Consider the following 21,566-nt stretch of genomic DNA (forward strand, 5'->3'; position numbering starts at 1 on the left):
TTAGTATAGGTCCATCATGTCTTTTTTTTTATTTTTATTGACAGACAGACAGATGTACAGACTATAATAGTGCAGTGACCAACAATCTAGTAATGCCATAATTCCAGAAGTGAAATAAAAATGTGTAAATGTATAAGTGTGTGCATGTGTGTGAGTGTGTGTGTGTATGCCCATTTATTACCGTTATCATCACCATTACCACCACTCACCCACCATCACTATTGTTGCATTAGTTAAGTTAAGTTTTTTTTTTTTGTACGATGTAATGATTACCATTGTCACACCACTCTCAATAAATCAATTAATTTTAGCTAGTGATATAATATAATATAATATAATATAATATTATATAATATAATATAATATAATATAAGAGAACTCTCCCCCCCCGCATCTTTTCGGTACCTATGTCCTCCTATTCTTTTTTTTCCATCCATCATGTGTCTTGAGAGACTGATTATATAATTTTTCCTATATTTGGGAAATATCACGCTATGTAAAATTAAACTTGCATAAAAATGTAGCAAGATTTTAACAACAGATAATCACGGAGCCACTAAAAGAAAACATTTGCAGGAACAAACCTGACTTTTTGAGCACATGAGAAACATCTACTTGCACACAAAAATGTTTTCACATAGGCGGGAAATTTTTTCTGCAAATGTAATTTTAGGGGCTCCGTAGAATCTAATGTATTATTGTTTCTCCAACTTGCCAACAACATGGTGCCCGTCTAATGAATAACTCCCGTTACAATTAGGTGTCAAAAAATGAAAAAAAAAAACATTTGATCATTATACCTTGAGTAGAATTCTGCATTTTCCTTTAGTAAGGGAATTATGTTTGTACATAGGCATGCAGATTTTCAGTGTGTTAAAATGCATCATCCTACAATGGCTTTGACGTGGTTCATCTAAATGGTTAGAAAAAGAGTGCACAACAAACAAACAGGCTTGTGACATGACTTCAACGTGTAATTCTGAAGTCATTGGGAAACTGTCATCCATGGCTTCACAGGTTGGCAAAAGCAGAGTGTTTGGAAGCAGCGGTTGAGTGAATGGCTCCTCGTTCAAACCGGGGCACAGAGGTATGACACTATCAGAAATGAGCAGGGAAGTGACTTGTGAAGCCAGTATCAGTTTGTCCAAGAAATGCACAACAAACTTGCCATTCCAGTCGCGGTCATTGGCAACCCCAGCAGCAAAAAAACCACACCGGACCCAAGTGTGAAGCAATAACAGCAGCAGCAGCAGTAGCTATCTGGTTTCAGCATTCCCACAGTAATATCTGGATGCAGAAGGGATGCCGCGGCCCGCCGGGGCCGAAAAACGGAGTACCTTACTGGACCACTTGCGAGCCTCCTGGTGCAAAGACTGCGCAGCGGCCAGAATGGGCTGGTTAACTGGCTGATTGGAAGACATTAAGAGCAGCTCTGGCTCAAAATCATCCTCGTTGTCTGTGAATTCATCCTCATCGTCTATTTCTACCTCCGCCTCAGCGGCCTCAAAACCCTCGTCTGTCACCTCAGGCTGGGGAGGCTGGGGAGGCTGGGGAGAAGGAGGTGGGGGTGGAGCCAGCATGGAGAAAGAAGGACAGAGTTAGTACGAGAGGCACTGGATGAAGATTCCCAGGACATGATTGTGGGAATGGCTGGGTTTAGGATGGCTGGGAGTGGCAGCATTCTGGGTCCTGCTGGGTAACGCCTGCCACAGGGTTTATAATGTCAACTGAAAATCACGTAACTGATCTATTCTCATGTAAATTTGACGATGAAAACTGGGTGGTTAATTTGGACAGAGAGCAAACAAGCAAAGCCCCCAACAAGACATGATGGGTTCTCTATATTAAAAAAAAAATAAAAAGCAACTTTGACAGCTTGTGGAGATAAAACGAGTTTACATTTCAGCTTGAAAGGTACTTAACCTAAACAAAACTCTTCATAAATGACTGGATATTTTTTAATTAGGCTATGCTATAGAGATTGTCCTTTCATTTATTATTTGTATTATTTGTCATAATTTTTTTTAGAGACAAAAAAGCTATTTATAGCTGCTGAAATATATTGTAGATGAGCATAACTAGAATATTTTTTATTTTTCTTTCAAAAGTTGGGGTCAGCAAGGTTTTTAAGAAAGATTTCTAATTGATGATAAAATGATGTTTGAACTTTTAAATCTACGAATCCTGAAAAAAATGTATCACTGTTTCCATGAAAATATTAAATAGCACATAGATAATAACAAGAAATGTTTTTTGAGCAGCAAATCAGCATATTAGAATGATTTTTGAAGGATCTTGATTACTGAAGATGAGTAATGATGCTGAAAATTCATCTTTGCCGTCCCAGAAATAAATTACATTTTCAAATATATTAAAATAACAAACAGTTCTTTTAAACTGTAATAATATTTTACAATATTTCTGTTTTTACTGTATTTTTGATTAAATAAATGCAGTCTTGATACATATAAAAGACGTTTAAAAGCATATAAAAAAAAATCATTCCCAACCCAAACTTCTGAAAGGTGGAGTATCTATGTATCTATCTGCACTATATCAGCATCTCATTAATCCATTTATTCCTATTTTTACACTGTACTAAATTAAGAATATTATCATAACTAAACAAGCAATAAACACGGGGCTGTGTGCAAATACAGACAGGGAAAGACCATGTTAACACGCAAAAGAACATACAGTTTTCACAAGGACCAAGACAAAGCCAATAAAGGACTGTTGAACTATGATAGAAGTAGAAGAAATAGCACAGAAACATCCACAAAAGGACAACGACACAACCACTAATTCAAACACACCCAGTGGGCTCTCACTACGGTCACCTGATTGGGTTTATAAGTATTATTGCTTACATCACCTACAAGAGCCTTTGCAATAAGCTCATATCAGCTCCGTGCTAGTTCCTGTTGATATTGCATCCACTGAGGAAGACATTTCCCATTAGTTAAAGTTAACTCGGGTAGTCCTGTTTCATAGCAGATGATCTTTTGGGGTACAGCTGCGAAAAAAAATCATGTATTGCTCCATCACTATGGTAAAAAAATGAGTAAATCTATTTGTTAAAAACGTTAGAGATCAAGCATGCAAACACGTCTTTCATAGATGACAGTTTCCGTTCGTTTTTCCCCCTGAAACTGGAATCATCACAGAGATTTCCACATTTCAGGTTAAAGACAACAAAAACACACATTTCACAATCTTAAAGAGCAGTACACAAAAGTGCAAACATCTTTTTTCCCCCTTTTCATTTGTGAGTTTAACTCTTTAATCTATATTTATAATTCTTTAGAATTATTGTATTTAAATTTACATTATCATTTAAAGTATGGGGTCTGTGCTTTTTTTGAAAGAAGTCTCTTATGCTCACCAAGACTGCATTTATTTGATCAAAAATATAGTAAAAACTGTACTGTTTTCTATGTTAATATATTTAAAAATGTAATTTATCACTCTGATGACAAAGCTGAATTTTCAGCAGCCACATTTTTTTTATTAATAGAATGCTCAAAAAAAAAATAATAATAATAATAATTAAAAGTCTTTACTGTCACTTTTGATCAATTTTAAGCATCCATGCTGAAATATAAATTTCTTTCAAAAATAAATCTTACTGACCCCAAACTTTTGAACGGTAGTTTATAAGTAACAAAATACGAGAAATGTTTGTGTGGCTAAAATATATAGGACACTCACTTTGCTGGACCATTTACGGGCCTCGTCGTGAAGTTGCCTGGCCGCCACCATCATCGGCTCGCTCACCATCTCGCCGGCTTTCTGCTCGGGGAACTCCTCATCTTTTTCCTCTGGGGGCGGAGGTCTCGGGGGAGGGACCTCTCCCTCAGGGAGGGGCGGTTTGGGAGGAGCCTGATCATCATTGACCTGAGAGAGTCATATGGGTTTATAATGACACGGGGGTAAGTAAATGATGGTAGAACTGTTCATTTAAGACCTGAACTGATGTAGAGCAGCAGCACTTACATGCAGCTGATCAAGGTCTGGAGGTGGAGGTGGAAATTCAGGCTCCTGAGGCTGGAAGGCTTCCCTGACTTTCCCAACAGCAGCCAAGATCCTGTAGCCAGAGTCCAGGAAGCTCTTTTGCAAACCTGCTCAAGAGGAAAAAAAATTTTTGTCAGCAACAGCAGTAACAGGTTTTCTACAAATATATCCAGAACATTTACAAAAAAGACCTGGATCCTGGATGTTTCCTGCAACAGCTTTAGCAGCCATAACCATGGGTGAGATGGTTCTACCAAGTTCATCAGAAGCAGCTTTGACTAGTTCTCTGAATTTCGGGTCCTCTGAGTTTTCAACTTCCCGCTTGGCCACCAGAAGTACCCTGTTAGCCCGCCGGGCAATGCTGGTAGCCCCTGCAACCAACATCTGGGGCTGAACGTTAGCCATTGCCACCCGGCTTTTATCAATGTCTTTCTTAATGGCCTCCTCTGAAGCATCCAAGAGGGATTTAGTGTCAATGGCTTCATCCACAAGACCTGAAATAAAGATTTCAAAAAGATTTTATGTGGTACTTTTCTTTTTGATGGATTCTGCTTATGAAAAGAATGAGCTTTTACTGGTCATTTTTTCAATGTTGTCAATCCATTGGTTCTTCATGGTCTCAAAGTGCTCGTACGCAGCCTGGTTGCCAGGGTTCTTCAGCAAAATGCGTGCAGCAGAAGTGACCTGCTCATGAGAACAGCAAAACACAGATATACACATCAAAAAAGCAAATTAGATCACAACCATCTTTATAGTGCCCATTCTGAGAGCCTTTATTGGTAAAATAAAGGATTAGTTTACTTCAGAATTCAAAATTTCCTGATAATTTACTCACCCCCATGTCATCCAAGATGTTTATGTCTTTCTCTCTTCAGTCGAAAAGAAATTAAGGTTTTTGAGGAAAATATTCCAGGATTTTTCTCCATATAGTGGACTTCACTGGGGTACAATGGGTTGAAGGTCCAAATGTTTCAGTGCAGCTTCAAAGGGCTCTACACAATCCCAGCTGAGGAATAAGGGTCTTGTCTAGCAAAACACTTGGTCATTTTCTAAAAAAAAAAAAAAATGAAAATTTTCTCATCTTGCACTGATCTGAGCTTCGGCACGCATTACGCATTAATTACATTGGAAAGGTCACACGTGACATAGGCGGAAGTACCGCGGTAAGGCAAAAAACCCTATCTCGTTTTCTCCTCCAGCTTCAAAATCGTTTTTGTAAAGGGCATTTGACTTAGTCTTTGCACGTTCGCTTTGTAGACACTAGATCAGTACTTCCGCATACGTCACACGTGACCTTTCCAACACGATTATGTAATACGTGGCTCATTGCAGAGCAGTGCAAGATGAGTTAAAATTAAAAAAAAAAATAAAATTTTTAAAAATGCCCAATCATTTCGCCAGACATTTATTCCTCATCTGGGATCGTGTAGAGCCATTTGAAGCTGCACTGAAACTGTGATTTGGACCTTCAACCCATTGTACCCCAGTGAAGTCCACTATATGGAGAAAAATCCTGGAATGTTTTCCTCAAAAACCTTAACTGTTAAAGTTAACTTTTAACTTTAATTTTGACTGAAGAAAGAAACACTTTACCATTTACTTTTTAGTGCAGTCCAACTTAACAAAGTCCTATATTTTAACAGTAATAAATAAAAAAAAAATTCTACATCTTACATTAATGTGAGTGAGTGAGGAAAAAAGATACACCATCAACAATTTTTTTTTTATGTTTTTGAAATAAGTCATTTATTTGATCAACAATACAGCAAGAACAGTAATATTGTGAAATAATATTTCAATTTAAAATAACTGTTTTCTTTTATTACTATAATTTATTCCTGTGATGGCAAAGCTGAATTTTCAGCATCATTACTCCAGTCTTCAGTGTCAAATGATCCTTCAGAATCATTCTAATATGCTGATTTGGTGCTCAAGAAAAATGTCTTATAAGTATTAATGTTGAAAACAGGTATTGTGTCCTTGCTGAATTAAAACATTTATTTAATTCATGAATCGATTTAAAATATTTACCTGATAATATTTTAAAAATTGGTTTTGACTTTAGAACAGTACAGTTATTTTTCAAAACGTCTTTATAATTTATCTCTCAATACTGTTCTTACACAGTCTTATTTTAAGAATGAGGTCTCGCTCAAGGGCATCATCATATTTGGTGGTCTTCGGAATCGAAAATTTTGAATACCCCTGGAGACTAGATCTTGTGGCTGATGTCCAAGCACACCATTATGTGCCCTTAAAGTAGCTCTGGCATAAGCAGAGAGTTGGGTGTACTCACATACAGTACACACTCATACATACATACAGTACATACATATCTAAGCTGCATACCTGAGGTGTTAGATCTCTGGCTGATTTCACAGCCGCCTGGATGCCTTCAACTGTGCTCTTATTGGCTGTTCCCACAGCAGCGGCCTTCTCCGCTGTAGCACCCAATCTGCTGGCATGATTCTCAAAGTTAGATGCCCTTTCTTCAAACACCTAGAGGAGAAATAATATACAAAAACTGAGAGTATGTTTGAGTGCATTTCAAACCTAGTTGTACTTACAAAATTACTTTTAAAAATCCCCGGAAGGTAGATTTGGAAATAAATTAATCATTTTGGGGATGCCTTCAATATGAAAAATAACCCTAAGAATAAATGTGTCATTTGCTTCTAAAAATTGGAAAAAGGTCTTTTTATAATTAGGTTTAGGGTTTGCAATACTGTGTGTGCATTAGCATATTTGACATGACACTGAAAAGCATCCTGCGCTCTGTTTAAAACAGCCTGCATACTCAGCTAACCTCCTCTCTGTTGGGGGCCTCAAGCGGTGCTGTCGCTGCTACAGCCAGAAGTTTAATTGGTGTGGTTGTATCGCTGAAAACATCAGATACTTCCTGGGTCATCGCTTCCTGCATCTTTGCTTTCAGATCCTAAAGGGTAAATATGATACAGTTAAAAGCAAAAAACATGTACATTAATGGTCAAAAGTTAATTTATAATTTGTTTTCACTTTCAATAAATGCTGAACTTTCTATTCATCAAAGAACCAAACTGCAAAAACTGTTTTTAACATTGATAATAATAATAAGATCTTTTATTAATACTTGTGCACCAATAATAATTGATTATATCAAGCACCAAATCAGTATATTAGAATGATTTCTGAAGGATCATGTGACACTGAAGATTAGAGTAATGATGCTAAAAATTCAGCTTTGCCATAACAAGAATAAATTACATTTAAAAATATAATCAAATAGAAAACAGTTCTTTTAAAAATTATAATAATACTTTACAATATTGCTGTTTTTTTTAAAACATAAAAAAATCTTAATTATTCCTAACTTTTTGACCAGTAGGATAATTTGCTTAAAATAATGTAAGAATGAATATAGTGCAACGCAAATATTTTCCAGCAGAGGGTGGCATTTGCTTATATATTATCTTGAGCGCTTTGTGTACTGCACTACTCTAGGGCCAGCAGATTTGACCTCTGCACTTCCCATTTGAGAAGATCTAAACATCTGATTATGCTTCACCCACACCTGCTGTGAGAAAGATACTCAGATCTTTTAATAGAAAAGGGGGACACGATGCCTTACTTTAATTGCCTCCAGCAGATGAGCAGCCACAGCGCGCGCCTGAGGACTCTCTCCCTCTCCCCGCGCAGCCAGATCTGCCAACTGCATCATCAGCTGCTCCACTCGCTCACACTTTGCTAGCAGCTCCTGTCTGTACGGCCCTGGTAGAGAGTTCGCCAGTCGACGGCCTTCCGCTATCAGCCCTCGTATGGCAGCCTGGCCTACAGACAGAGAGCTAACAGGCTTTAATTCATGCTGGTGCATCTAGACAATGGTTTCGGGGTCTGTATTTAAGCGATCCAAGTGCACTAGGAACACAAAAAATATTTGCCATTTAATAGTAAAATGTGTCATTTAAAGCAGAAATGATCAAACACTCCTGACTCCAGTATTCCATTGTTTGGACAAACAGTCTCTTCAGGGAAATGAACTGCCAAACGGCTTATAGTTGATACACATTGAAAAGTGACACTTGACAAGTAAGTAAAAACAATAATCATAATTGAAACATTTTGTGTCTCAAGCCACCTTTTCACTCTTTCTGGCAACCAACAGACTGAAAGTCATTTATTGACAATGGAAAGTAGTAGGGGAGTTCCAGCCATATGCGTATGTGGAATTTTCAGGTCTGATTTGAGCTTGAAATGTGTTGAAATATCGACCAGATGTGATGCATTCTAATCAACTATGAGGCGTGAGGTGGGAAATACCAATTTGATTGCACTGAAACAATAATTTTTAAACACTGTTTCTGTTAAATGGGCAGTTATGAATAATTACGATAAGTATATAAGTCATTTTTATTTAGCCGCAATATTTATTTACATTGATTATCCATAAAAACCTATGGTTTTCTAGCAAACTTATTGGCGGTCATTTGTTTTGTGTGGATATAGTATATTCATACATTTATTATTTATTCATTATATTATAGTGAATGAGTGGAGGGTAACGACTGCTTCACAACCAATTTAAAATTTCTGTGCAACTGCCATTATGGGGCAAAATGCGACAATTGTACATATTTTTTGACTGATTAGCTAATAAATTAGAGCTAATTAAATTAGCAGTGTGGGAGAAAGTTATTTTTAAAAAATGTGTTACAACATTGCGTTACTCACTTGAAACTAATTGTGTTACTTAGTTACTTTTTGGGAAAGTAATGTATTATATTACTTTTGTGTTACTTTTTCTCACCTGGACTGGGCTTACTTGTTTTTTTAATAACATATATATATTTATATATAGGCAAATGCAAAGGCCCTGTCACACCAGAAGTGAAATGAATAAGCCTCAGACTGAAGGAAATGCAAATTCATGCCTGTACAGTAGAGGGCGCACCTCAAACCAACCTTTCAGCTGTGCTGCCTTTCTGGATTGCAGCAATAAAAACAAAAAAAATTAGATTAAATACATAAAGTATATTTGTGTTATTTAACATATAATTATTGCAGGTTAGCATAATATTCTTAGTTTTCATTTTACTATTTTGATTAATTTTGAGGAATACTGAAGATGAGTAAATGCATTCTCACATTTTGTCTAGAACTACAATCATTATCGTGTTTACACAGCGCACACACCTTATTTGAAAAAGTGACTCAGATATTTTGTTGGAAATTTAAAAGAAAATGTGTTACTTTACTAGTTACTTGGAAAAAAAGTTATCTGATTATGTAACTTATGTTACTTGTAATACATTACCCCCAGCACTGTAAATTAGTATCTCTATTTGCTAGTTAAAAAAGAAAAAAGGCAAAACACAATTGTTTTTATTAAACTGACTGGCACTAAATGGGGGTTATGTCAAGTCATGTGTTTTTGTTCATTAACAAACTTATTTACTTCATTTTAAAAGTACTATAATACCACTTAAGTAGAATGCAAGTATGCATCCAAAATTTAAAGTATACTAGATAGATAGTATACTTCTTCTGGTGTATTTTGAGTGACCCACAAATCCTTGGAATATTATCTATATATATATATATAGAGTTTGTGACGACTCACTTTCAACTTTTTCAGTTGAAAAAATGTTCTAAGAGTTGCAAAACTAAGCTGCCACAACAGTTTTTAGCCATTTGTTAAGGTTACAGGGTTAGTTCACCCCAAAATGAAAATTGTGTCATTTATTACTCACCCTCATACCATTCTACACCCATAAGACCTTCGTTCATCTTCGGAACACAAATTAAGATATTTTTGATAAAATCTGATGGCTTAGTGAGGCTTCAATTGCCAGCAATGTCACAGAACCTCTCAAGATCCAGAAAGGTACTAAAGACAGGTTTGGATCGTGTAAACGAAGCCTCGTTTACTGAAATCACGTGACTTTAGCGCTCGGAACCACTGATTCGAAACAAAAGATTCACAAAGCTTCGAAGCAGTGTTTTGAAATCGGCCAGTCATTATTTTGTTTTCATGAGGGTGAGTAATAGATTACATTATTTTCATTTTTTGGTGAACTAACCCTTTAATTAACAATGAATTCCTATGTAATGCAGTTAGTAAGATGAAAAGGGGTTCTGTGGTATCAAGATGCAATTTTATGACATGTTAGTGTGTTCTAATACTGGCCTTGCTATACACTCGAAATTATGGATTTTCCCCATCACCAGAGAAGTGCATGCTTCTACAGGGTTTTTCCTGCATTGAACATTTTTTGGCGGCCACCAAAGTAAATCTTTGTCCCACCAAATGCACATCGTCTTTGTTTTATTATCTATCCCGACAGTGCTAATTCTTTAATTCATAAATGATATGTTAATGTTCCAAACTGTTTATTTGCATTTATTGTGGATTTACTATCAGCACTAGGCTAGCAGTTCACATGGGTACGGTATTTTGTACTGTGGATGACAGTGTTCATCCACCACCACCGAAGACCATTTTTGACCCATTTTTGACAGGAAAAATACTGCTTCTAGTGCATAGAGTAAGTATCTGAATTGGAACGCAGTCCTAGTACTAAACTCTGCAGAAAAAGTAGATCCCCATGAGCAGAACTGAACAGCTCTGGTCTAGAGTTACTCCAAGACTAAGTTAACCTGAAAGTAACATGACCTGCTGTGAATAGGACACGAAGCAGCTATTTATGGTTTGAAATATTTTAAGTATGAACATAAATACAACAGGGGCAGAGAAAATAGCCATCTGTCACATCACATATAGGTCCAGAGTCAAGTGCCTAGTGCCATACGTATGAATAAGTCATTCAATATGCCAGTGTCAACCTTTGGGGGAAAAGTAATTGTCTCAGATGACCAGATGAGTCTTTTACTGCACTGGATGCCAATTACGCTTATAACAAACGCAAATATCATAACAGCTACATGGCCACAAAATGGTTTTGATTAAATTCTGAATGTAAATGGGTTTCCAAGCTGCTTTTTTGTATTTTTAGTCTGATTTAAAAGGTAATGTTTTACTTCATCTACCCACCTACTCCATGATCGTCCACTCCAGGGTTGTTGATCCAGCGCAAAGCTTGCTCCATTTTGCCCTCTAGGGTAACAGCAGCCTTGGCAGGTCTCATGTTGGCCACCGCACGGTTAGTCTTTGCCTGCAAGTTTTGCAAAGCAGTGCCAATCTGTTTGGCCAACGCTCTAGCCTCAGGAGTATCCCCTTTACCCCTGTGACAAAAAAAAAAAATGGACCAGAACATGAGATTCAACAACAACAAAAAAACATTTAGAACATAATTAGCATGAGGATAAAACAAAAAAGATAGATTAGATAGATAGATAGATAGATAGATAGATAGATAGATAGATAGATAGATAGATAGATAGATAGATAGATAGATAGATAGATAGATAGATAGATAGATAGATAGATAGATAGATAGATAGATAGATAGATAGATAGATAGATAGATAGATAGATAGATAGATAGATAGATCTGTCACTTTGGATCAATGCATCCTTGCTGAATAAAAGTATTATTTTTTTTTTTTTTTTAAATCTTACTGACCACAAAACTTTAATATACTGTAATATTATAATTATAATAAAATATTATTATACACAAATGTGTTCCCTGATCACCCACTTGACACCTACAATAATTACAGATATTAAATATTAAAGGTGTGGTATAATGCCACTTTTACAAGATGTAAAATAAGTCTCTGGTGTCCCCAGAGTGTGTATGTGAAGTTTTAGCTCAAAATACCCTACAGATAATTTTTTATAGCATGTTAAATTTGTCACTTTTTGAGGGTGAACAAAAACGCTCCGCTTTTGTGTGTGTCCCTTTAAATGAAAATGAGCTGCTGCTCTCAAGAAGGGCGGGGTTTCAGGAGCTCTTGTTAGCACATAGTGTTAGCGGTGCCAATTACCTCAAGAAGACTCACTGAAAATGTCAGAAACTGTTCAGCCTTTTATGTTCAAACCGGAGTCAGACAATGATAGAGAGACTCAATAAGAATAAGAAGACAACATTTTGAATTCAACAGGACGCTTCTGAACGGTGATGAATTTATGTAGCTGATGTGGAGTTAACTATCTTAAAGTCATCGATTAGCATATTTTGTTATGATAATCTATAAATCGCTCCTATGCAAACTGTTGTTGGAAACTGTTGTCACCCCCTTTGTTGCATGTTCTCAGGGGCGGGGTTTATGTAAATTCTAGGGTTAGTGATGTCAGCAACCCGGGAAGAAGCTTGTTGTAGTCCCTACCAGCCATTTGTTGTAGTCCTTAAACAGAGAATTCTTTAAAAGAAAATATCTCCATTTGCATTCAACTTTGAGCGTTGTAACTTTGCAGATGTTGTTTATGCTCAAACTGCAACATCACACACTAACTAAAGTTAAAAAAGTGAAATCGCAATGAACCACCCCTTTAAAGGTGCCCTAGATTCAAAAATTGAATTTACCTCAGCATAGTTAAATAACAAGAGCTCAGTACATGGAAATGAAATACAGTGAGTCTCAAACTCAATTGTTTCCTCCTTCTTATATAAATCTAATTTGTTTAAAAGACCTCCGAAGAACAGGTGAAACAGGTGAATCTCAACATAACACCGACTGTTACATAACCGCTTCTTCCCGGGTTGCTGACATCACTAACCCTAGAATTTACATAAACCCCGCCCCTGACATAACGTCTGGATCTGTGCAGAGCTGAATCAACAGACTAGGTAAGCAAGCAAGGAAAATAGCAAAAAATGGCAGATGGAGCAATAATAACTGACATGATCCATGATATCATGATATTTTTAGTGACATTTGTAAATTGTCTTTCTAAATGTTTCGTTAGCATGTTGCTAATGTACTGTTAAATGTGGTTAAAGTTACCATCGTTTCTTACTGTATTCACGGAGACAAGAGCCATCGCTATTTTCATTTTTAAACACTTGCAGTCTGTATAATTCATAAACACAACTTCATTCTTTATAAATCTCTCAAATAGTGTAGCATTAGCAGTTAGCCACGGAGCACAGCCTCAAACTCATTCAGAATCATTGTAAACATCAAAATAAACACTGTACTTACGCGATTAGACATGCTGCATGAAGAACACTTTGTAAAGATCCATTTTGAGGGTTATATTAGCTGTTTGAACTTTTTTTATGTTGTTTAAGGCAAGCGCGAGCTCTTGGGGCGTGGAGCACCAGATTTAAAGGGCCACACACCCTGAATCGGCTCATTTCTAATTATGCCCCAAAATAGGCAGTTAAAAAAAATGAATTAAAAAAAATCTATGGGGTCTTTTGAGCTGAAACTTAACAGACACATTCAGGGGACACCTTAGACTTATATTACATCTTTAAAAAAAAAGTTTTAGGGCACCTTTAAAAAAGGCACACATTGAAATCTGTCATTCCAGATCTGGAGTCACACTAGGCACATTATCTTGGTTACATAATCTGACCTAAACGTGAACACGATAATGGTTTATCAAGTTCACATTTTTTCATCATGTGCTGATCAAAGACAATATTTTCTAAACATGACAGACTGGCATGACTGATATGAAGATGAAAACCGTTTGTCCTTTGAAAGTGGAAAGAACACTTTGAATGTTCCAGTAAATTAAAGGTCTCTAACCATATGCACTGTAGGTCTGTAATTACATTTTACGAAGTTCAACCAGTCTCGCAGTGAGTCCTGCGATCTCACTGATGGAGCGCAGAATGTCGTCTCTCTCTTTAGGGTCTTCACACAAGTCAGCGATGCGCTTGGCCTCTGCCAGAAGAGCACGGATGTTCTCTTCCCCCTCCGGACCACCGTTAGGATCAGCTAGCCAGCTCTGTGCAAAAAATGAACATTTAGTTAGAAGAAATGTGTTTTTTATTTGAACAGTAAATTATGTTTTTATTTTATTTATTTATTTTATTTGAACAGTAAATGGTGTTTTCATTTTATTTTGTATCACTAAAACTAAAGCTATAAGTTAATAATATCAGAACAGTCTTAGACTATTCTGTCTCCTTATTATCAGAATGAACATAATAGAGTGACACTTGTCAACATGTTTTCAATTTGGAGGAATATTTACAGTCATATTGCTACTCAGCATAAGGAATCAGTCTGTTATATAATTATATACTTTGCCATTGTCTGAACACATCTGTGGTTTTCTGTCACTGCACCGACAGCACAAAATACAATGATTCCACACTTTAAATACTTATGATACATAGCACATCACCGCTAAATAACATCAGTCGGGAGAGATTTATGCAACAGCTATTTAGACAAGAACAAGTCTGTAATTATGAGTCCCCATTTTAAGTACCCACAAGTCCTTTGCGATGCATATAGTCTCTTCAAATCAGTAACTGTAATAAAATAAAAAAATATAATAAGATATTACAAACAGACAAAAAAAACCTTTGAGACTTGGGGGTGGAGAAAACATTTCCCATATCTTTTTGTTGTTGATATCAATAGCCATTTATTAACTCAAACTCATCTGTGACTAGGTTAAAAATTTGAGCCCTGAAGCAAAACCAATTGAGCACCAAACAACAGACACACTAAACACACCAATCCACTAAAGAAACTTCTTCATGCTTCTGTTCAACAATCTCAAGACTGACCTGGGCCGTGTCGATTCTCTTGGCGATGGCCTGTTTGGCATTGGTCAGGGCCTCCAGCTTCCGGGCAGCATTCTCCACTTTCCCCACCAGAATATCCAAACCCTGGCCCACCTGCTGAGCTTTCTGCATGCCCATAGGAGTGGCACCCTGACCTCTAAACAAGCAAAATATAATATAATGGTAACAATTAACAATAAGGTCTTATATGTTAACATTAGTTAATGCATTAGTTAACATGAACTAACAATGAGCAATATATTTTTACAGCATTTATTAACTATTGTTAATGTTATTTAATAAAATGTTAGTTCATAGTGTATTAAAGGTGCATTATGTAATATTGACAGCTAGCGGTTGAAATGGGTACTGCAGTCCAAATTGAAAATATTGGAGAGTTGTTTCCCATGCCCTGTCCTCCTCAGTTGATAACTTTCCCACGCTGATCAGCTAATGAATACTTTTGCAATGTTTTTATTGCCAAGGCTTTTTAGGTCAGGTAGATTCTGCGATTTCTGACCCAGTTCATTTGCTTACTTCAATGGCTGCAATACACTGTGTTTTCCACCATCTGGGAAACCCAGGGTGTCGAAATACTATTGGGTAATTTGGCAATGGGCGGGATCACACAGACATTCTGACAAAGAACACATATTTTTAAGCTGAATAACTGGCTGTAGCATTGCTTTTCAGAGAAACAAGTATTTGAACTTACTTAGCATGTTTCTTCAATATCTGCAAACATATTTTGGTACTTTTATGCTTTTAAGTACAGTCAAAAATAATTACATAAAGCACTAATGTAGTTAACTAATGTTAACAAATGAAACCTATTGAAAAGCGATATCAATAATATAATTAATATAATACACCAATCAGGCATAACATTATGACCACCTTCGTAATATTGTGTTGGTCCCCCTTTTGCTGCCAAAACAGCCCTGACACGTCGAGGCATGGACTCCACTAGACCCCTGAAGGTGTGTTGTGGTATCTGGCACCAAGATGTTAGCTGCAGATCCTTTAAAAGGTGCTAAAGAGGATGTTTTGTTTTATACATTTTTGCAATATTACTTGAAACTGTCTTTACTAACTGATAAAAGACTATTTATTAGGTGCACTGAAAGGAATAATATTAATATACATCATCTGTGCACGAGGTAGGGCCTTAAAAACATCAGCCAATCCAATCAGTGATTGGCCCTCTGGCTTGTCAATCACTGTCATGACGTTCCTTGTGAGAGACGAGCGCGGCTGCGTGCTCCAGTAACTTTCCACACTCCACAGGCGCCGCATGCGATGTTTTTGTGCGGAGACAGGAGTAACAACTGCAGATTATGAGTTACCTGCGGTGAGTCCGACATAATGAATCCACTAACACGACACAGTGAATGCCTGGGGTAAACACTCGTGTTCCAATACGAGTGTTTACGAGTTTTGGGAGGCGTTCCTTCGAACGAGGGGGGTTGTTCTTATGCATGCGCTCATTTCAAAAACTCAGTAACAGTCTTTGGTTTCTCAGTCAACGAAAAGATCCTCTTTAGCACCTTTAAGTCCTGTAAGTTGCAAGGTGGGGCCTCCATGAATCAGACTTGTTTGTTCAGCACATCCCACAGATGCTCAATTGGATTGAGATCTGGGGAATTTGGAGGCCAAGTCAACAGCTCAAACTTGTTGTTGTGCTCCTCAAACCATTCCTGAACCATTTTTGCTTTGTGGCAGGGCTCATTATCCTGCTGAAAGAGGCCACAGCCACCAGGGAAAACCGTTTCCATGAAAGATTGTACATGGTCTGCAACAATGCTTAGGTTTCCCAGCAGAACATCGCCCAAAGCATAACACTGCCTCCGCCGGCTTGCCTTTTTCCCATAGTGCATCTTGGTGCCATGTGTTCCCCAGGTAAGCAATGCACACACACACGGCCATCCACGTGAAGTAAAAGAAAACATGATTCATCGGACCAGGCCACCTTCTACCATTGCTCCGTGGTACAGTTCTGATGCTCACGTGAGTTCTGATGCTCACTTTTGGTGGTGGACAGGGGTCAGCATGGGCACCCTGACTGGTCTGCAGCTATGCAGCCCCATACGCAACAAACTGTGATGCACTGTGTATTCTGACACCTTTCTATCAGAACCAACATTAACTTCTTGAGCAATTTGAGCTACAGTAGTTCGTCTGTTGGATCAGACCACACAGGCCAGCCTTTGCTCCCCACGTGAACAAATGAGCCTTGGCCGCCCATGACCCTGTCACCGGTTCAACACTGTTCCATCCTTGGACCACTTTTGGTCTCATGAATGGTGCTCAAAATGAAAAGAATTTGTTCTCAGATGAAGCCCCCAGAACTGCAAAATCAAATTCTTTTGTCAGAGATAATTTATGTGGCGAATGTAAAATTGTGCGCCCTGACCCAACAGAGAAGGATTTGATAATGTATCTACATGCATTACGCTACAAAGGACCTGACTTTGAATACTCAACCCAACTGCCTGACTGGGCCAAAGAAGACTGGCTTCAGGATTAAACTAAAATCAGATATATTCATGCAACCGGTAACATTTGTTACCTAATACTACTGCTCATGAGTTTACAAAGATTGGGTTTAAAAAAAACTAAACAAAAAAACACTCATTACTGAATATATTCAGTGTGAATTCAAAATAACACCGTTTTAATTTCTTTTAATTTAAATTGGTGAATTTATTAGTCTGTACAGCAGTGCTTTGTATTATTTTTATTTTTTTTTTTGTGCTTTTGTGTTGTTGAACACCCCACAAGAGCTGCAGTTTTGGAGATGCTCTGATCCAGTCGTCCAGCCATCACAATTTGGCCCTTGACAAACTCGCTCAAATCCTTACTCTTGCCCATTTTTCCTGCTTCTAACACATCAACTTTGAGGACAAAATGTTCACTTGCTGCCTAATATATCCCACACACTAACAGGTGCCATGATGAAGAGATAATCAGTGTTATTCACTTCACCTTTCAGTGGTCATAATGTTGTCTGATCGGTGTATAATATAATATAATATAATATAATATAATATAATATAATATAATATAATATAATATAATATAATATAATATAATATAATATAATATAATATAATATAATATAATATAATATAATATAATATAATATAATATAATATAATATAATATAATATAAATCAATTTTTCCAACTACCCTAGAAAATGTATTTTAGGGGAACAATTTGACATGTAAACCATTCAAAATGCATGCAAAGGTCAGTTTAAAGAGTCCCCCTGGGTGAGAGCGATCAGTGGGCCTGTGCAGCCGCTGATTATCCGGCCCTTCAGCCTTTAATCTGCTTTCTTTGAGTCTCTCTAATGAAGTCAGAGCCCAGCGTCTGATCTTTCACTTTCAATCTAGCTTTCAACATCCCTGACACATGGGCCCAAACTGTACCACACCGTTCCTTCCTTCTCCTGTACTCAGCAGTCAGGGATAAATAATCCCCGGAGAATTAGACCACTAACAAACAACGTCTAAACTGTGCTTATTGAAAAACCTGACACACTTTCTCGTGTTGTAAATTAGAAGCAGTTACAGCCCCTGGGACACATCATACAGGGGTAATGTGATGCATAAAGAATGATGAATATCATTACGAACAGCACACAGCTGCATTAATACATAATTCAGCTCATGCAAGCACTACAGGAGCATGTGGTGGCATTTGACTCTCAATGTGAAATGCTGAACTGACAAATCACATTGCTGGTTGAATCAGCAGTATAATGGGCTTTGACTATAATTCTGCCTTTTCTCCAGATGCACCTGAAGGGGGCGTACCTGGCACGCACATCTGACACCTGATCCGTCATCTGGCCCAAGGTCTTGGTTGTTCCCAGGATCTCTCGTCTCTCTTTTCCTGCACAAAGCTCACCCACTTTTCCTGCTTCATCCAGTATCTGACGCAACGCATGCTCTCCTGGATCTCCTGTACAAGAACATCCAGAGCAGAAGTCACAGACATAGTGTTAGGACACTAGTACTACACACTCATATTTTTAATACATATATCAATTAAAATCATCTACATTACACAAATATTGTATACTGTTCAAATGTTGGGGTCATTATGATTTTTTTAAAGAAATTAATACTTTTATTCAGCAAGGATGCATTAAATTGAATAAAAGTGACAGAGAGAATGTTACAAAAGATTAATGCTGCTCCTTTTTTAACTTTTTATTCATATAAATATTAAATACTGAAAAAAATGTGTTGTGGTGTTCACCAAAATATTAAACAGCACGATTGTTTTCAACATGATAATACATGTTTCTTGAGCAGCAAATCAGCATATTAGAATGATTTCTGAAGGATCATGTGACACTGAAGACTGGAGTAATGATGCTGAAAATTCAGCTTTGCCATCACAGGAAATAAATACATTTTAAAATATATTAAAAAAAGAAAACAGATGTTTAAAATTGCAATAATATTTCACAATATTACTATTTTACTGCATTTTGATTAAATAAATGCAGCATTGATGAGCATAAAAAAAAAAACTTTAAAAATTCATACTGACCACAAACTTTTGAATAGTAGTGTATGCTATACAGTACTAGTTGGACTATATTATACTTTTTATTATTTAAATTTTATTTAATTAAATTTTTCCCCTTAAAATAAGATAATTATTTTAATTATTAATATTTTTTGTAATGTTTTTTCTCTCTGATCCACAGAATCAAACAGCATGTTTTGTTAACAAGTAAAGCTTTATTACAGATCCAAATAGATTTTATTAACACATAAATGTTGGTGACCACGTGCATGTGTTCAAATCAGAGGTAATAAATGCAATAAATGGTAAAATTTTACTGAAGAATCATTTTAGCACAAAGAGCTCTTTCATCTTCATCTCAAAATATCAACGAAAATATATTCCTGACATGACTTCCTTAACACCTGAAAGATGACGATGAGCTAATGGATGTAGTTATGTTACCTGGTAGGCCATTAGGGTCCCTCAGCCAGCCTTTAGCATGACCCATCTTTGACTCTATTAATGCCAGCGCTCTTTTCATGGCCTCAGTGTCCTTAAAATGAGAAAGAGTGTGTTAGTCATTCAGTATGTTTGTCATTTTGGCCTACAGGGCAGGATGTCATAGCATGTATCAGAGTGGTTACAGTTTTTTTTTGCAGTTACATATGTCCTCATATGCTAAAGGGAGGGGTTTCTGCAGCTCTTTCCCTCTGAAGGGCAAGAGAACCCTCTGCCTCTCTCAATCACACACACAAAGTGCGAGAGCGGCCCACATAATCACCACTTCACACTCCATTGCACCACGCACACATTTGGAGGAGAACCTGTCTGGTTCAGTAACTCAGCCATGCATATGGTGCTCCTCTCTACTGCAGTCTAAAGCAATAGTCATCAGACAATGCATTCAATGCACACATTATCAGAAAAATGAGCATATCAAGAGCATAAAACTAAAAGACAAATGAAGGGCATGGGTGTGAAATTATGTTCAATGTGAGTATCAAGTTCATGCCTTCAATAAAGATACCTCAGATTATTTCAGCTTATTGGGGAGAGGTGTGCTATGCATTTTCTAAGCGATCAGACGTGGCGGTAATTAGTAATAGCCTAGCAACCATCCAGAACACCTTAGCAACTACAAACATACTCCAGCCATCAGAATTTAAGAGACAATGGGTGAGATGTTTTGACTAGTGGCAGTGTTTTGAGGCCCCATGTAGGGCCATTCAGGCCCCAGTCATATCTAATATATCAGAAAGACATGGGAGTGGTTTCTTTTGACTTGGTGCAGCATACATTTTAGCACCAAGTACCACTCAGATCTTAGTCTGGAGATGTACATTTCCAAATTTGTTTTGTTGTCTTTGATTCAGCAAGACCAGACAATAATAGACCTTTAGAAAGAGTGATAATTGAGTTCATGTTTTTGCTTGTGGCATTTCCAGCAGGAGACACTCTGGCAGCCGAAGCAGCAGTCAGATCCATTCAGGAGAGGGAGAAAGGCAGGAAACTAACCCCTCACACCTGCTCCAGCTGCCTATTATACTCCATCTCACCAGTAAAATACAGTATGTATTAAAATATCTCTAAAATATACAGCTAGATTCCTGTCAATCCATATTATGAAATCAAAAAAGCCCAAATATAGTTTGCGTTTATCTGAAGCACAAGTATAATCAATGAGTCTTCTTTCAGCTAAAACGAATTATCTGCCCAATCCATTTCCTCTGCTTACTTTGCCTGCCTGCTATCCAGTAACTGCTGCTTTCCAGCCAACGCTTCAGCGTCCAGCAAGACAGATCACATTATTTGTAAGTTGATGAGTCATTTCCTGTTCGCATACATTTAATGGATAGATTGAGCTCAGGGTTGGGTTGCATTCTCAAATGCAGGAAAGTCCAGGAAAATGTCTTATGCATTTGTTCAGGTTTTAGCTGTTTACTGTTCAATTCACATATGAAATAAATACTACTGACTACTGATAGTTACACACACTAATCGGCCAGTTTATTATGTACATCTTGCTAGTAACGGCTTGGACTCCCTTTGCATTCAGAACTGCCTAAATTCAACATTCCTCAGAGATTTTGGTCCATACTGACTTGATAGCATCACACAGTAGCTACAGATTTGTCGGCTGCACATCCATGATGCAAATATCCCATTGAGATCATTTGAGTAAAGTGAACTCATTGTAAAGTTCAAGAAACCAGTCTGAGATGATTTGAGCCTTGTGATATGGTGCGTTATGCTGGAAGCAGCCATCAAATGATGGGTATGCTGTGGTCATAAAGTGATGGACATGGTCAGAAACAATACTCAGGTAGGCTGTGGCATTTAAATGATGTTCAATTGGTACTAAGAGGCCCAAAGTGTGCCAAGAAAATATCCCCCA

The 21,566-nt window shown here is 37.3% G+C and overlaps 1 protein-coding gene across 5 annotated transcripts in view; it reads right to left on the bottom strand.

Moving 5' to 3' along the window:
• vcla (vinculin a) overlaps positions 1–21,566 on the bottom strand; it is a 49,474-nt gene that overhangs the window by 886 nt on the left and 27,022 nt on the right. For 2 of the 5 annotated variants that reach the window (XM_067386254.1, XM_067386258.1), the window contains 13 exons: positions 19,634–19,727; positions 18,466–18,613; positions 14,649–14,802; positions 13,680–13,855; positions 11,042–11,232; positions 7,622–7,821; positions 6,821–6,949; positions 6,364–6,513; positions 4,590–4,698; positions 4,206–4,508; positions 3,997–4,121; positions 3,712–3,897; positions 1,338–1,547 (listed from right to left, as the gene is read on the bottom strand). In XM_067386254.1, coding sequence (XP_067242355.1) covers positions 1,338–1,547; positions 3,712–3,897; positions 3,997–4,121; positions 4,206–4,508; positions 4,590–4,698; positions 6,364–6,513; positions 6,821–6,949; positions 7,622–7,821; positions 11,042–11,232; positions 13,680–13,855; positions 14,649–14,802; positions 18,466–18,613; positions 19,634–19,727 — 2,175 coding nt within the window. The remainder of the gene's footprint in view (positions 1–1,337; positions 1,548–3,711; positions 3,898–3,996; positions 4,122–4,205; positions 4,509–4,589; positions 4,699–6,363; positions 6,514–6,820; positions 6,950–7,621; positions 7,822–11,041; positions 11,233–13,679; positions 13,856–14,648; positions 14,803–18,465; positions 18,614–19,633; positions 19,728–21,566) is intronic. The other 3 variants (XM_067386255.1, XM_067386257.1, XM_067386256.1) reach the window with 3 other exon arrangements.

The sequence above is a fragment of the Chanodichthys erythropterus genome, chromosome 5 (assembly GCF_024489055.1).
Source record: "Chanodichthys erythropterus isolate Z2021 chromosome 5, ASM2448905v1, whole genome shotgun sequence".
NCBI classification, from domain to species: Eukaryota; Metazoa; Chordata; class Actinopteri; order Cypriniformes; family Xenocyprididae; genus Chanodichthys; species Chanodichthys erythropterus.